Source organism: Candoia aspera, chromosome 1 (genome assembly GCF_035149785.1).
Source record: "Candoia aspera isolate rCanAsp1 chromosome 1, rCanAsp1.hap2, whole genome shotgun sequence".
In the NCBI taxonomy this organism is placed as follows: Eukaryota; Metazoa; Chordata; class Lepidosauria; order Squamata; family Boidae; genus Candoia; species Candoia aspera.
Genome location: NC_086153.1, coordinates 146,330,415 through 146,345,413, shown reverse-complemented (window position 1 = coordinate 146,345,413; position 14,999 = coordinate 146,330,415). Strand labels below are relative to the sequence as shown.

Below are 14,999 nucleotides of genomic sequence, written 5' to 3'. Positions count from 1 at the left end.
TATTATTATTATTATTATTATTATTATTTGTATTTGTATTTGTATTTGTATTTGTATTTGTATTTGTATTTGTATTTGTATTCTCTTTCCTTAAGTGCCGTTCTCTGGTAGGAAGGCAGAATATAAATTCTTAGAATGATGAACTTGTTATGACTGCCATCTACATCACTGGTCAGGACAATTTGTACACACAAACTTTCTTGCAATGTAATAAGGGTCTTTTAAGAGTGCTCTGGTGATGTAATACACCAGCAGGTAAATCCAGTGCAAGGTTCTCATAGGGAATGGAGGAAAAAGGTGGAGCCAGAGGAGGGGCTACTAAAGCTGGAACCAAGCCTCCAAGGCATCTGAAAACTCAAATAAGATGATGAATAGCTAGACCGACTCTGCTAACAGTTGGGAGGTCCCAGATGGCTTTGGGGCAGTAAGCCAACTTGCAAGTGAAATCCTCAGCAAACTGAGTTGGTTCATGGTTACTTACAGTTGTGGCTCTAGATCAAAGGATACCTTTTACCTAGCCTTTTAGTAATGTTTTCTATTCAGGACTTCAGCTAGCACACAAAATATATTTTCTCCCTAAATGATAAGCTCCTTTGGCTTTACAGCTAGGCTCCATTTTTTGTGCAAGCTCTTGTTATGAAATCTCCCCCATCAGTGATAAGCAGTGATTTAATAAGTACTGTAATTTCAAAGGGCCATTATGCTTCCCTATGCCTTCTACATCCATTGCCATGGCCTGAACCAGCTCAGAGTAGCTATGACTATTATACAGAGTAGCTGTGGCTATTGCGAAGAGGATGCAGGACTATAACCTTTGGACCTTCTGTAATTCGCTCTGAACTTTCTAAACCGTTTGGCTCAGCTGCTTTGCCAAGGACTATTTAAAGGCAGGTCCAAGTAGGGACACTTAAACTGACTTTATTGCTGGACTAGGAGAAGAGGAGGAAGAGAGCGGTGCAGCCAAAGGGTGCACCTTTCTCAATATGGGGCACCCACAGCTGTGGCTGCTGCTGCTGCTGCTGCTGCTGCTGCTGAGCAGTGAGGCTTTAGCACGTAAGTAGAGACATCTCACATAGTAGCTGGGGGAGGGGCAGGGGGGGTTGGTTCTTTTTATTTGAGAAACTACCTTGATCTGAAAATATTCAATAATCAGGTAGCTAATAATAAGAGTGGATTTGACAGATGATTAGAATTAATACATGTTGCTGAAAGGAATCTATTAAATCAAGAATGGTTTTGGATCTGGTCCAATGGCATACAGATGATTTATTTCACGTATCTTCCATGTTGGCATGAAGTCAAGCTAGTTGTCTGGGCTCAGTATAAATATGTTTCAACTTTATGGAGAGTATCGGGATCAAACAAATGATTTGATGTGATGGAACAGTTTATAAGAAGTTATGGAATCACACGCTCTTTATTTTTAGGATAGTATTTGCTTTTGGGGATCTGTGTCTGCCAAAGAGTTTCTTAGGTGTTTATTAGATTTATATCCTGCTTTTTTCATGTGAATCTCCAGTGTGGTTTTTGCTGTTCTTTAAAAATATAGGAAGAAACACCAACACTTTACAACTTGAAAATTACATCTTTACCTAAGTTATTGCACAGGAGAGTTACCATACAGTGGAATAGTAGCTGTATCCCAAGAGGACACACTGAGGTACAGTGCTGTAGACCCTTCCTTAGGAGTGCATCTTGTTTGATGCGGGAGGATTCATTTCAGATTTAAACATCATAGGATTGGACGATGATGCAACTGCAATCACAAACATAGCTTTCAGGAAGCAAGTCTCCAAGGCCTATCACTTGAGCCAAAAGCAAATGGTAACTGGATTCAACATGGCAGCCTGACACTCTCTATTTTATTATACATTATTTATTAACAATGTTTACAGACCATCCTGGTCTACAAGACTTTGCATCTCAAGTGTTTTTACTCAGGTACCCCTTCATGGATTGGATAGATCTGATTTTTCCAAGGCTGCAATATTCAAAACATTTGTGTGGGATTGTACTCAAGGCTTATTTCTGTATAGGATTGTCTGATCAGTATATTTACGATAGGATGTGCTTTAATGGAATCATACTGTTTGGAACAAAATAAGCTTACTGTAGTTGCGTCTGTGTCCTGTTTCTTTTTCTGTCTGATGGGCTGTCATATTTCATGCGGTGAAGTTGCTTCTCTGTGCATTGATTGCCTACTAAAAGAGAACAGCAGCAAGCAGGATCAATTCTAAATGTTGAAGATGGAACTTACTGGCTTCTGATAAAGAACAAGTTGGATTTATCAACTCTTGGATAGATGCACAAGCATACTTATGGGCTACATCCAATGTTCTAGGAGAAGACTTAGAGGATTTTCCTCGCAAAGAGTTCCTCAAGTTTCTAGAGCAGGTTTAGAATACGCATCAGTTTTGGGAGATGAGTACTTATTTGGCCCAAACTAGGAGATGCCGTTCATTTTACAGGTGCTGGACCAGAAGCAGATAGACAGACAGACAGCTGTACAAAAGGATTGTTTAAAATAATGCAATCAGAGAAGCATATGATGAATTACATGTTTCATTCTTTTGAAGCAGTCACTTTCAGAGTAGCAGTACACAGGTTTTGTAATGGGTGGTGTGGATATTTGCCAGAATGATTTTCACCACATGCATTTGCCAATCAAACATTAAGTTGTGTTTCTTGATTATCTGTGTTTTTCTGTCTTATGTGTTAATACTATCCAGTACAAGAGATTGACCTCTTGTTAACAGAGATAAAAGTCAGAGTCAAACTAGTTTTACAGTTCAATCAACAAGCTATTTGCGCTAACACATCCTGTGAAATGGACCACCGCCTTAATACTGTAAAGTCATATAAACAGTATATTTTCATGGAAGGTCTACTGTATTTTGCTAATTTAGTATGTAATTGGAACTGTAGGGTTTGGGGGGTAGGGTTTGGTTTTTCATCATTTTTATTATCAAGCACATAAAAAGGCCTGTCCATCTGATACTTGATCTCATACAATAGCAGCCTATAAGTTAAAAAAAAAAAAAGTATAGCCCATTTTGTGAAGAGAGAAATTCCTTGGCCTGTTTTTTTTCTGTTCAAAAAAGAGTTTATATATTACAAAGGTACATGCACAAGAATCTATCCCAAACATAAGACCAGATAGTCCCATATGATCCTTCATTATTTCCTTAATTGTTGCTGGACAAATGATTTACAAGCTGGAAAGTGCAGAATTAATTGCATTTTAATTTTATTCTACAGAAGATGATGGGTCTGAAAGTGAAACTGTGTTTATTCAAGTAGCTCCCTTTTATCTCATCCCCCCCTTCTTTTTTCCTGGCTGCTACAAAATAATCATTCAGTCCATTCTCAGGTTGGGGTTTCACAGAGTACATGCCAATATGCACAACATAATTATACACATATTTATGTGTATAATCCTTACTATGAGCTGATCAAACTTGGGAGAAGAGTGCATTGACCACAAAAATTGTCTTTGTACAATATTGTTTGCCTAGGGTCTATACCTACAAAGATCAGAATGGTGCAGGCAATGATTTTCTTTGTGACACTCTATGGAAGCAAAAGTTAGACTTCGAAAAATCATGATAGAAAGAATACTGATGCTTTTCAATTTGGTGTTGGAGAAGACTTTTGAGAATACCGTGGATAGCCAAGAAATGGATCATAGAATAAATCAAACGTTCTTATCAAGGCATAAATGACCAGGCTCAAATTATAATATTTTGGATGCCTTAGCAAACACCCAGCACCCTTGAGAAGTCCATAATTCTGGTAGAGAAGGAAGGAAGGAAAGGCTGACCAGCAGTAAGGTGGATGGATGGGTGGACAGCTGGAAGACTTGAAGGGCCAGACTGGGGAACAGATCCTTTTAGAGAAGGTCTATCTATGTGGCCACTAAGAATTTATACCAAGTTGTTGGCACATCATCAATCAACCAATCACCTGGGAGCTAATAATATAGCTCTTTATATGCCTTGAAACAGTATTTCAGTGTTTAAAGTCTGATTCAGATTTGGGGGAGAGGGAGGGAATGGGGAGTGTGACAAAATACATGTAAGTAAGTAAATGTACATGCAGTACATTTTAAAGATGAAAAACAATTTGCTGGGAGTTATTCATTGTTTTTAATATGCTGGCAGTTTTATTTGCCAAGTGCATTGCAAAAGAAAATTTGTCTCCACTTCTGAACCTTCCTCCTCTAAAATTATTACAGTAATGTAATTTTTACAGTATTTTAATTATTACAGTAATGATGTCATAAATTCTGCTATTATACCTCAAGTAAACACGTTTTGTCTTTAAAAACTAAAAGGAGAATTTTAGCTTCACATATGGCTGGAAAATAAGCTATTATTCTGCTTCTAATATTCAAACCTGGGTTTACTGTTGTTTTGTTTTGTTTTGTTTTTTAGTAGTAGATTTTTCAAGTTTTGATGTATTTTTAGGTGGTTGTGGAAGAAGGGCAGAATAAGAGAAGGTGCACACATTTTATCCATGGGAGATGTAATTGGGAAACACAGATATCTGTTTTTAAGCTTTCACACATAACATCAATACACACACTCTTGCATATCAATGGCAAGGAAAGGAGAGGGAGAGAATTGACTTGAAAATAAAATATTAGTAGTATTTGCAGATTAAAATCGCAAGAGTCAAGGATCAGAAAGTGCTTATGAGCAACTCTGGAAAACTTGTTTATTCTTAAATGCTTGGCTGGCTACATGACGTTCTTCTCGAGGGTCAAAGTATCCAGTGAGTTTGTTTGCTCTCTGTCCCCTGATAAGCTTCGTTTTTCCTAACACGGCACTTTAGCACCATCTGCAGACAACATGGCTATCTCACTCTTTCAATCCAACTCAGAAATTCTCCAGATTTTTTTCAGTTTTATCTTATTTGCTTTGTAATGGTGCCTTTGCAAAAGAAGGAAAAGAAGTAGCATTTTTGCAGGCTTAAAATTTAACACAGATTTAGATGTAGGAAGAAGGTACGGTCATCCTATTAGAGCAAATATTAATCAATGTATATAGCACCTTTCTTTTCAAGACTACTACTATGGGACCTGAAACACTAATGCTCATCAACTGATTGTTTTCATTTAGTTGTCCCTGTATACCATGAACCCTGTAGATCTGGAACATGGTGCTACCAGATTAGTAGGGATTTTACAACTCCCATAATCCTGATCCAACATTGTCATGGTAGCTAGGAAAGATAATATTGCTTTCCAGTGCATCTTATTATGCTGTCCCCATTTAAATTTATGAGCAAGCATAATCGTAGGAAGTAAATGTGTCCTAACAACCAGGAAACACACTGAGACAAGGAACTGGTCTCTAATATTTATTGCTAGTACTTAACAGGAATCCTAACAAACTGAAGAAGCGTGGGGAAAACCCAGCCATATAACCCCCAAGGGTTAAGGCGGTCCCGATCTGTGTCTCTTTGAATGGCTGAACAATTCATCAGTGCTACGCATGCGCTTGACAGTCTGGATGGGAGCCCCCTGCTCGCCATCCTTACTCATGACAAAATGCTTTGTGAAGCTTGATTAGATTTTGTGCTTTCTCCAAAGAGCTCAAAACAGCATATGTCTTTCATTTTATCTTCAAGATAACCTAAGAGAAAGATTAAGAAGGAATATGTTTATATTTCCAAGTTACTTCAGTGAGTTGTGTCACAGAATAAGATTTGGTCTTGGATCTATTCAGGTGTAGCCTGACAAAGTTACCGCTATCACACACAATTGTGTTTATTGTATCTCAAAAGGTTTTTGAGAAGATAAATGAGACAAAAAGAACAAAGTAGGTTGTATACTAAAAATTCTATCAGAATGCTTAATAAGATTAAGAATTGTATTTATTTATCCAAACAACTGAATGAGAAAATTCATACAAACATACTTATGTCTTCTAGGAGATGCAACCAGATTTAAGCCCTTCAGAAAGTATATCTATAGTTATGAAACAGAAATCACAAGTGGTGTGACTGGAACAGCAGATTCCCACAGTGGCTCTAAAATTAAGTGCAAGGTAAGGAAGGAGAAGGATCAAATGTTTACAGATTATCAGGCTACACTTCTTTTTAAATATACTAGCACCATAAAAGTACATTCAAACATTTCCCTAGTGGATGGAAAATTCACACATGGCAGGGAGACCACACACCTCCAAAAGCAGCACAGAAAAACAACTCCCCATTGTGGTTAATTGAGTTAAAATGGCTGATTATAGTTAAAAACTCTAGATCTCAAATGTGCTGTATGCAAAGTACAAACATTTAAAGTTCATTCCTAAGAATTCATTCCTGGCTAAAGCCAGATAATATTTCTGATTTTTTTTTTTTTATTATAACAGGTACAATTAACTCCTCTCTATAATTGATTTTCTTGGCCACAATCTCATCACCACATTTTTCTGAGCTGCATAGCATAGCACTCTAGTCAAAACTGGGGAAATGATCTAATGTATATCAAAAGACACCAGCATATTGATGAACTGAAGCCCTGAATCCTAGTCTCATTTCGTTACAGCAGTGGCATGGGTGCTTTGCCCACCCAGGGGTTAATTCCACTGCTGTCTTTTAACATCTTAATTACTGCAGCTAAGTAGCAAGATCCCCCATTATCTCTGCACAATCACACTGGAAACTAGCAGTGCTGTTTTGGAAACATCCTGTGTGATATGCCCAAGTGATTCCAGACTAATCAGTTTAATAAAAACCAGTGCACTATACCTTAAAACTTCTCTGTTTTCAGGTTGAGCTGGAAGTTCCACAACAATACAGTTTAGTCCTGAAGATAAGCCTGTGTACCCTCGAAGAGGTGTATGGAATTGATATCCAGGGAAAGGCTTTACTGAAGAAATCAAGGAACTCAGATGAATTTGCTGCTGCCATGTCCCAGTAAGAAGAAAAAAACATCTTACCTAATTTTCTGTGGGACCCTACTGCTAGCTAAATGTCTTCCCATCTGCCACGAGTGATAGTGGATGCCCAGCAGTTGTGTCCCACAGGCAGAATGAGAGAATAAACTGCATAATTCTACTGCAGATAGCTTTTAGTACTATGCTTAGACATGTTGTGTTGCCACACCACTCAGTAAGCTTCAAAGAAGTAGCCACATCTTATCCAGAAGCTTGCTTTTCTTCAGATCTTTGCAGAACCAGGGAAGAGTAAGTGGTGTTACAGTCCACAAACTCTGAGCAGAACATCAATGGAGTTTTCTGGATGCTTTCTTGATTGTAGTAAAGCATCCAGCTGGAGATCTCTTTTGCAGGCATAGAGACCTATGTAAGAAGGAAATATTTTAGATCTTCTTAGCAAAACTAACACCCCTTTCACTGAATACAAATTCAGTGAAAAACAAAGTTTTTCATAGTCATCTATGAATTGTATTTTCAGAAAACATAGTTCAGAAATTTCAGAAAAACATCCCCATTCTTTGTCTACCAACCAATTGCTGGAAGAACAGTAACATTTCAAACAGAAGCTGGGTTGGGAACAGAGCTTTACTAAACAGCTCCGGACATACCCCTATAAGTGTGCAAAACTGTACATGGAGAAGGAAGTATCATGCTCGTTGTTATAACAACAGTTAAAAATAAAACCATGTCACCTGTACTTGCCATAATATATAAAGAAAACACATAAAAGAGAGAAGGAAGAATTCCAAGTACAAATGGAAAAAAAAATTGGCCTGAGGCATTTCAGAAAAATACACCTTTTTCAAGAATGTTCCATTGCAAACAAAAAAAGGGTTTTTTTTCCTTTGAAAAAAGGTACACATTTTCTGAAATGCATTGGGCCAAATAAAACCTTGGGACTTCTCCCTCTCTCTTTTGTTTCCTTTATGCATCATGACATATACTGTAAGGATGTTTCTTTAAAAAAAAAAATAGGCATGATCTGGTGGGGATCCTACAATTTGGGGAGAAGGTATATTTTTTCAGATATAACAGAGAAGCTTGAGACTGACTGTTTATATGATGATCACCTGAAACTTTATTGTTCTGAGAACCAACCTTTACAAAATATGTATTTTCTGCTGGTTCTTATATTTAATGAAAATCTATCTAATGTTAGATCTTAAAGGATAACTAGGAAGGAAATATGCTAGCCACGGGGCTATTTTATAATTTAGAAGAAGTTAGGGAAAAGATTACAATGAGCTATTACCCTTAAAGGTTTTAAAACCAATGTAGGTTGCATTATAAAAATGTGTGGTATGAACAGATTCAGTTCAGAGAATGGTAGACTGTCAAGCATAGTAATCAGATGAATAGTAACAGAGGTGATTTATGTTGAGTGGTGTAACCAAATGGTGCACTATGAAACATGTTTGAAAAGCCCTTGAAGATAAAAACAGGTCATAGCAACCCAAAGTACTTAGGGGCCCCCAAGTGGACGTGAATACTGGGGAGTAGGTAAAAGAACCAGGTGGGTGGAGAAACAAACAAAAAACTATAGAAGATTGGATTGGCTGGAACATGAACAAGAGCATTCTACACCACAGCATTTTTCTTGGAGGTCCCCTGTTTTATATTCTAAGCAATGCTTTTCTTTCTCTAAATGTTCAGTGTGTTTGTTTGGACAGATATGATCTCAAATTCAAGATTCAGGATGAGAAGAATGTTGAGCTATATCCTGAGGACAATGAAGCTACACATATACTCAACATCAAAAGAGGCATCGTCTCTGCTCTTCTTGTGCCAATGGAGATGGAAGTCAAAATCCAAACCCTGTCCATGGTAAAGAGCATGGCCATCTTGTTTTCTTTCAATTAATATAATTAAACATAGCTCAGTGACCCAGGCAAAATGTTGCGCCTGTGGGAAATGGCCTTTGGGTCACCAGGCTTGCTTTGGTTGACTTAGAGGAATGTGGTATTTTTGTCTTTGTAGGATACTATATATGGAAAATGTGACAGCAACATTGAAATAAAAAATAGGAAAAGCAACACTGCTACTTTAGCAGACATTGAAATAACAAGAAACCTGAAATCTTGTGATAACTTCAACCCTATTAGAGATTATGTCAGTCCAATTGCTTTCATTAAAGGCTTGGTAAGTACTTGAGGCATGACACAAAATATAGACTGTATGCACTGTATGACTGAGATACCCCATACTTTCCATTATCATTGTCATTACAAAATTCAGCTATCATTTTCTCAATATATTTGGATGTCAAATCTCTTTCCTCAGTGGTCAAGTAAAAGTCATTTTATGAGCAACCAAGAATTAAAATTAAAAAAGGGAAATGTGAGTTTCTAGCAGGAGTCATGATCTAGGGTCCTCACTTCTGTTTGTTTTGTTCTTGGGATTGGCCCTTGCAAACCTATCAAGAGGAAAACTATGCAACATGAAGAAGATCTCAGGTCAAACTGAGGCATTATGACTAAAAAATAAATCCCCCCCCCCGCCGAATCCCTATGGAAACGCGAAGTGTTTACCAACTCTGGGATAATATGTTATTTAAAATTGTTGCTATTATAAATGACTGTTTACAAAATACTAAATAATGATAGATATTGAATAAACTAGTATTTTATATGATCTTGCCAAGGAAGGAAGAACATTTAACTGTATATTTGTATCCAAATGGAAATGCAGGGAAAGCACATGAGCAAAGAAATTCCCCTCCTTACTGGCTAGCCAAGATAGATGACAAGCTAAACAAGTAACTATAGAAGCCATATTCCACTGATAACAGCCTAATCACTATTCTGATCACTGTAAACAAGCAGGGACTCCGTGCAGGTGACCCACCAGCTTGGTAGAAGGATTGAATGTTCTATCCTGCCTCTGCTCCACCCACATTAATACTAGAAAGGCTGGCAAGAAGGGACATCTTCAGCAAATCCAGTATAAAAATGCACCAGGCTTCTAGAGAAGTGGTGAAACTCCCTGTCCATTCCTTCTCTATGGCTCCCAGCATGGGAGTAACTTTTGTGGATTTTTTTATAAGCTTAGGCTATGGTGCTTTTGATTTTGCTACCTAATTTAGCCACAATTATGTTTGCAGAATACACCTTTATCCAGCCTGATAAGCAGTAACCAGCATTGCCACTACACTGTTGATACAAAGAAGAAGCATGTATCTGAAGCCATTTGCACTGAGAAACACTTGTTCCTGCCCTCCTCATACAAGTAAGTTGCATAAAGTTTTTCTCTACCCCTTCCCTATCGCAGTTTACATCTGTGGATCAAAACAACACCATGTTACTTTATACAATGCAAAGAATAATGGACTTCGTTGCTTTTTCCTTATTGCCACAGAAATCAGTATGGCATGATGGCAAAAGTCATCCAAACTCTGAAATACGAAAGCACAGTCAACATCAATGACAGGAGTATGGATGGTAAGTCTTTAAGTAATGGTTCTCACTTTGATCTATTTCCTATGGGTCACATAGGATTTTTTTTCTGTATGACCCACAGGGGAAAAAAGAATTAATATTTCACCTACCTGGTTTCCTAGAGCAGCACTTAAAGGAGGTTTGAAGGTCTGTTAATTCACTGAAGATTGATCCATTACAAGGAAAAGATGGAAGTAGCCACAGTTGTGGAGGGTAGTGTCTAATTGACTATTATGCTTCTTCTGAGCTGGAATAAAGCATTAAAGGGCATCAGTGCATAGGCTAATGCAAAATTTAAGAAGGTTCTGAAGAAAGAGAAATGGAGAAAAATGTTTATTGGATCTTGATGACTACCCTATGCACTGTAGTGAGGAATTGTGAGGGATTGTGAGGAACCTATTTTGATTTGTACTGCAAGGCTCATGCATAGAAGGCAAGATGTTCTTTGGTCAATTTTTTTTAAATCTAAGCCCATCAGATTAGTAAGGATCCATTCACCACTGATGACATGAATAAACTGATGCCTTACAAATTGGAAAGAGATAACCTAAGGCAAGACTTGTGAAAAGAAATAAAGATACTAATATCTGGTTAATATTTTCTATAGACATAATAGCAGCATTTCAATGTGATGTTATTCCATTTGGAACAAGGCTGATTCACTTTTAGATATGGACATCTGGTTAGCTAACAAACACAGAGAATAATTCTTTTGCCAGTGTCCAGGGTGATTGTACCTGATGCTGGCTAAACATCAGGGGAACAAAGCAAGGTGCCCAGTTTTTGCTTATTCCTTGTATACACCAGAAGCATCCACATTTCACATTGTTCCAGAGGATCCCTCAACTCTTAGGAGTATCTTTACTGGGGGCATGGATAGTTACAATTGGAAGAATCTGCAAACCAACTCAAAACACAAACAACTCCTTGTTGTTCAATTATCCTGTGGAGTAGGCAGTGATGTAATGATATCATTTTGAAAAGATGCATTTTTTTTTTCCAGTTACTGGCCGGATGAAAAGAGAACTGTCTTTGGAGAATGTGGAGGCCAAAATTCTCAGGCATGGTGATGCTGTTCTGAAAGTTCTTCAAGAATTAAACAAACTGAAAGTCTCTAAGCAGAACCATAAAAGAGCCAGTTTGTTCTACAGATTTGTCACTGGGCTAAGAAGCTTGCACAATAGCACTCTTGGTCCCCTGGTGCCAAAGATGATGGAAACTTCCAGGTACTTTATCATCAGTTGAGTCATTATAATAGAACCCCACAGTGGAGATATATGTTTGGCCATATGCCTTGCAATAGCATAGCCAAAGTTAGCAATTTACACATTGCAATGCTGGCAAATACAAGTCAGGGAGAACAGCAGCCAAATGCTTTACTAGCAGAGAACAGGAAACCCAGTATTGTTAGGTGGTAATCTACTTATGTGACAGGGTTTTCTACTTCTCCCTATACATCCTCATCTCCAGTTTAGAAGAAGCCCAATCCTCTGGATATAAATCAAAGGGCATGTGGAAGAGAAGAAAATCATCCCCTCCCAGTTATTATTTATTTAAATTGATTGGCCTCACAACTCCAATGGACTCTGGAGTTTTGTTGATGGACAAAAGTTTGTTGGATCAGCCCATATCTTGATTCTTTCAAAACATTTATCTTTCATCAGATAATTGTATTGACTCAATATCCTTGGATGAGACAAACTTTATTGGCTAACATACATAATCCTGTCAACCCAGATAAAATTGTCCTTTTTTGCATCAAAATTCAGTCTACATGTTACATGTTAGAGTATTTTAACATAACACTTGCACAGATGATTTCAAAGCAATTCACATGCATTATCTAGCATTAAACTTGGTATCAGCTTTATGAGCTTTCTACTACTGCTATAGAACAAATCATACCATTATCCTCCATGTTCTTTATTTTTGTGGATTAGAGAATAGATGAAATATTTATGGAATTCTGAGTTCTCCATACAGTGCTATACATTGGCTTCAATTTATTGGGAAATTAGAACATGAAAAACTAAAAGGTTCAACATAACTATTGGCTGATCATCACTCTAGCTGGTTAATTTCCAAGTGTTGGGAGCCACATGTTTTGCTAGCCCATCTATACAGAAAGGCAATTAAAATAAGTTCTAAGGCAGAAGTAATGAAATATATCAATGGGAAATTGGACAGTGCATTGTCCAATACAGAGGTACTGTGAATGTGCCATCAGATCCACTCCATGATTCCTCTGCTTCCTTTTCTTTATAGTTCCATCACAATACAGGCCCTGATTCAGTGTGGAACCCCAGAATGCTTCGGAGCTATTCTTCAAATATTGAGAACTGGCAGTATTGACCCTCTGGTGGCAGATGCTGTCACATTCAGCTTGGGGCTGCTACCTTCTCCGTGCACTAAAACAATACGGGAGATTCTAAACATGGCTGAGTATCACCCAAGCCGTGCTTCTTTCTATGCCTTGAGCCATTCTGTAAATAGGTATGTGACAACTCAGCATATTTTTGATTGGAAGACATATTAGGTATAAAATTTAGCTAACGCAGCATTGACTAAAGTTGTCATTAGGACACCAAATGTTAAAACATTGAATTGCTTAAATTAAGCTATTACAGTACTAAAACTATAATTGACTGAAAAAACATCTCTGATTAATAAGGCAACATGTACTTTAAAAATACTTATAAAAGATAAACATCTTAGAAAAAGCCCCATTTTCTAGGAATATTGCTTGAGAGATGATTGATTGATTGATTGATTGATTGAAACATATGTGATCTCTTTGAGTGCCAATGTTATTAGGAGTTCAACATAAACATTTTGCCCAGATGTCACAAAAAGAAAAGATCATGGTTCAATACAGGCAGCAAAGAAATTAGATCTAGGCAATGAGGAAGGCTAGCAGTAGCAAGGGGGGAATTTATTTTATTTTATTTTATTTATTTCTACTTTTTATTATTTATAATAAGTTACTTTAATATGTTTTGAAAATAAACAATCTGAAGTTGGGATCAACCATTGTAGGTTGCTGAACACTCTGATCTCCTGGTGGTTCATCAGTCCGTCTGAGGAAATGAGAACTGTTATTTCAGCTTTCACTGTTATGACTTTCACATTATATACATTCTCTCCCCCTCACGCATCCCCTTTAAAGATGTTAATAGTGAAGGCCAAACATTTTTTTTTAATCAGAGACAATATGTGGTAAACATTCTTCTTGTGAGAATATCTCTGGTCAGTTTGTAGCAGCTGTTGATTAAAATTTGACGGAGCTAATGGGATAGATGAAGTGGCTTTGCAAAGAAGATGAACTCTCAGTCTGCCAATTACTGATTTTTCACTTTAAGTTATCCTGTAGTTTTGAAAGATTTTTCAAAAATTTCTTCCTATCTTCCAGATTCTACTCTCAGAAAGGAATTACAGGAGAAATAAAAGATGTTGCAAACTTTATGACATCTTTGATCAGCAATGAATGTTCAGGAAATGAGGACCTCACCTACTTGACCCTCAGGGTATTTGCTTGTAAAAGTACCTCTTTTTACTATTACAGATGAATATTCTTTGGTGGGGAGAAAAAAACTCACTTGTATTTTTCTGTTGTGCTTCACAGGCCATTGGCAATATGGGAAACGTTTTGGAAAACGTCAATCCCAATGTGAAACATTCCCTAAAAGTGTGCATTCGAAGTAATGTTGCATCCCCTGACATCCAGAAAGCAGCTATTCAGGCACTGAGAAAAATGACTCTAAATGATGAGGTAAAACAGACTATTTTATAACTTTAGGTGGTTTTTCATAGTTTGTTTCTCAGACAAATCTCATATCTAAAGATAAAACAAAATTCACACACAGGTTAAATTAGTTTCAAGGCAATGCTTTCATTAAAAGTGAATTAATATAATTCTATTAATTGTATTATTTCTGAAAATGGACTTTCAGCATTTTGATTTTCCACCAGGATCTAGCTCAAAGCATGTGATTCCTTTATTTGTATAATAGACTTTTGGTGAGTTAGATAATCATAGAAGTGAATCCTAAATGTTTCCTAATAGAGCAATTAAACTACTCATAGCTGCTGCTGTTCTGATGCTTTAGGAAAGTGCTACCATTTTTCTTTTGTTTCAGGACCGTGGAATGCTTGTTAGAGTCTTCCAGGAAGCCTCTTCTCCAGCCGATAAACGTTTAGCAGCTTACCTCATGCTGATGAAAAACCCATCTTCATCTGATATTTCCAAAGTCATTAAAGTTGTTCTGAGGGACAAGAATGAACAAGTCAAAAGTTTTGTAGCTTCCCACATTGCCAATGTCTTAGATTCTACTGATTTTTACAATGAACCGTAAGTCAAGCTATTTTAAAATCTGCTGAAATTGCTTCACTGTTTATCTTTTAGTTGAAATTGTGCTTATAACCTTAATGAATAACTTCAGTAACCCCACTAAAGCATAATTCCATAAGTGGATGTTCTGTGAGGCCAAAGTTAAATGGACTCACCTCAGTGACATTGTATGGGGCTAAAGAGTTCCTTTTCCCCAGTCCTGGCATTAATCAAAGACAAAGTGACTTGAAGAAATAAAAAATGTACCTGCTCCTAAATGAAAAGATTTTCCAAAAT

The 14,999-nt window shown here is 37.2% G+C and overlaps 1 protein-coding gene across 1 annotated transcript in view; it reads left to right on the top strand.

Annotated features, from left to right (window-relative positions):
• Positions 1 to 935: 935 nt before the first annotated feature.
• LOC134505438 (apolipoprotein B-100-like) overlaps positions 936 to 14,999 on the top strand; it is a 42,530-nt gene continuing 28,466 nt past the window's right edge. Inside the window, exons 1-12 of the mRNA XM_063315131.1 lie at positions 936 to 1,053; positions 5,935 to 6,050; positions 6,776 to 6,921; positions 8,612 to 8,765; positions 8,919 to 9,080; positions 10,042 to 10,166; positions 10,296 to 10,378; positions 11,379 to 11,601; positions 12,641 to 12,868; positions 13,785 to 13,899; positions 13,998 to 14,144; positions 14,512 to 14,723. Coding sequence (XP_063171201.1) covers positions 984 to 1,053; positions 5,935 to 6,050; positions 6,776 to 6,921; positions 8,612 to 8,765; positions 8,919 to 9,080; positions 10,042 to 10,166; positions 10,296 to 10,378; positions 11,379 to 11,601; positions 12,641 to 12,868; positions 13,785 to 13,899; positions 13,998 to 14,144; positions 14,512 to 14,723 — 1,781 coding nt within the window. The 5' untranslated portion in view covers positions 936 to 983. The remainder of the gene's footprint in view (positions 1,054 to 5,934; positions 6,051 to 6,775; positions 6,922 to 8,611; positions 8,766 to 8,918; positions 9,081 to 10,041; positions 10,167 to 10,295; positions 10,379 to 11,378; positions 11,602 to 12,640; positions 12,869 to 13,784; positions 13,900 to 13,997; positions 14,145 to 14,511; positions 14,724 to 14,999) is intronic.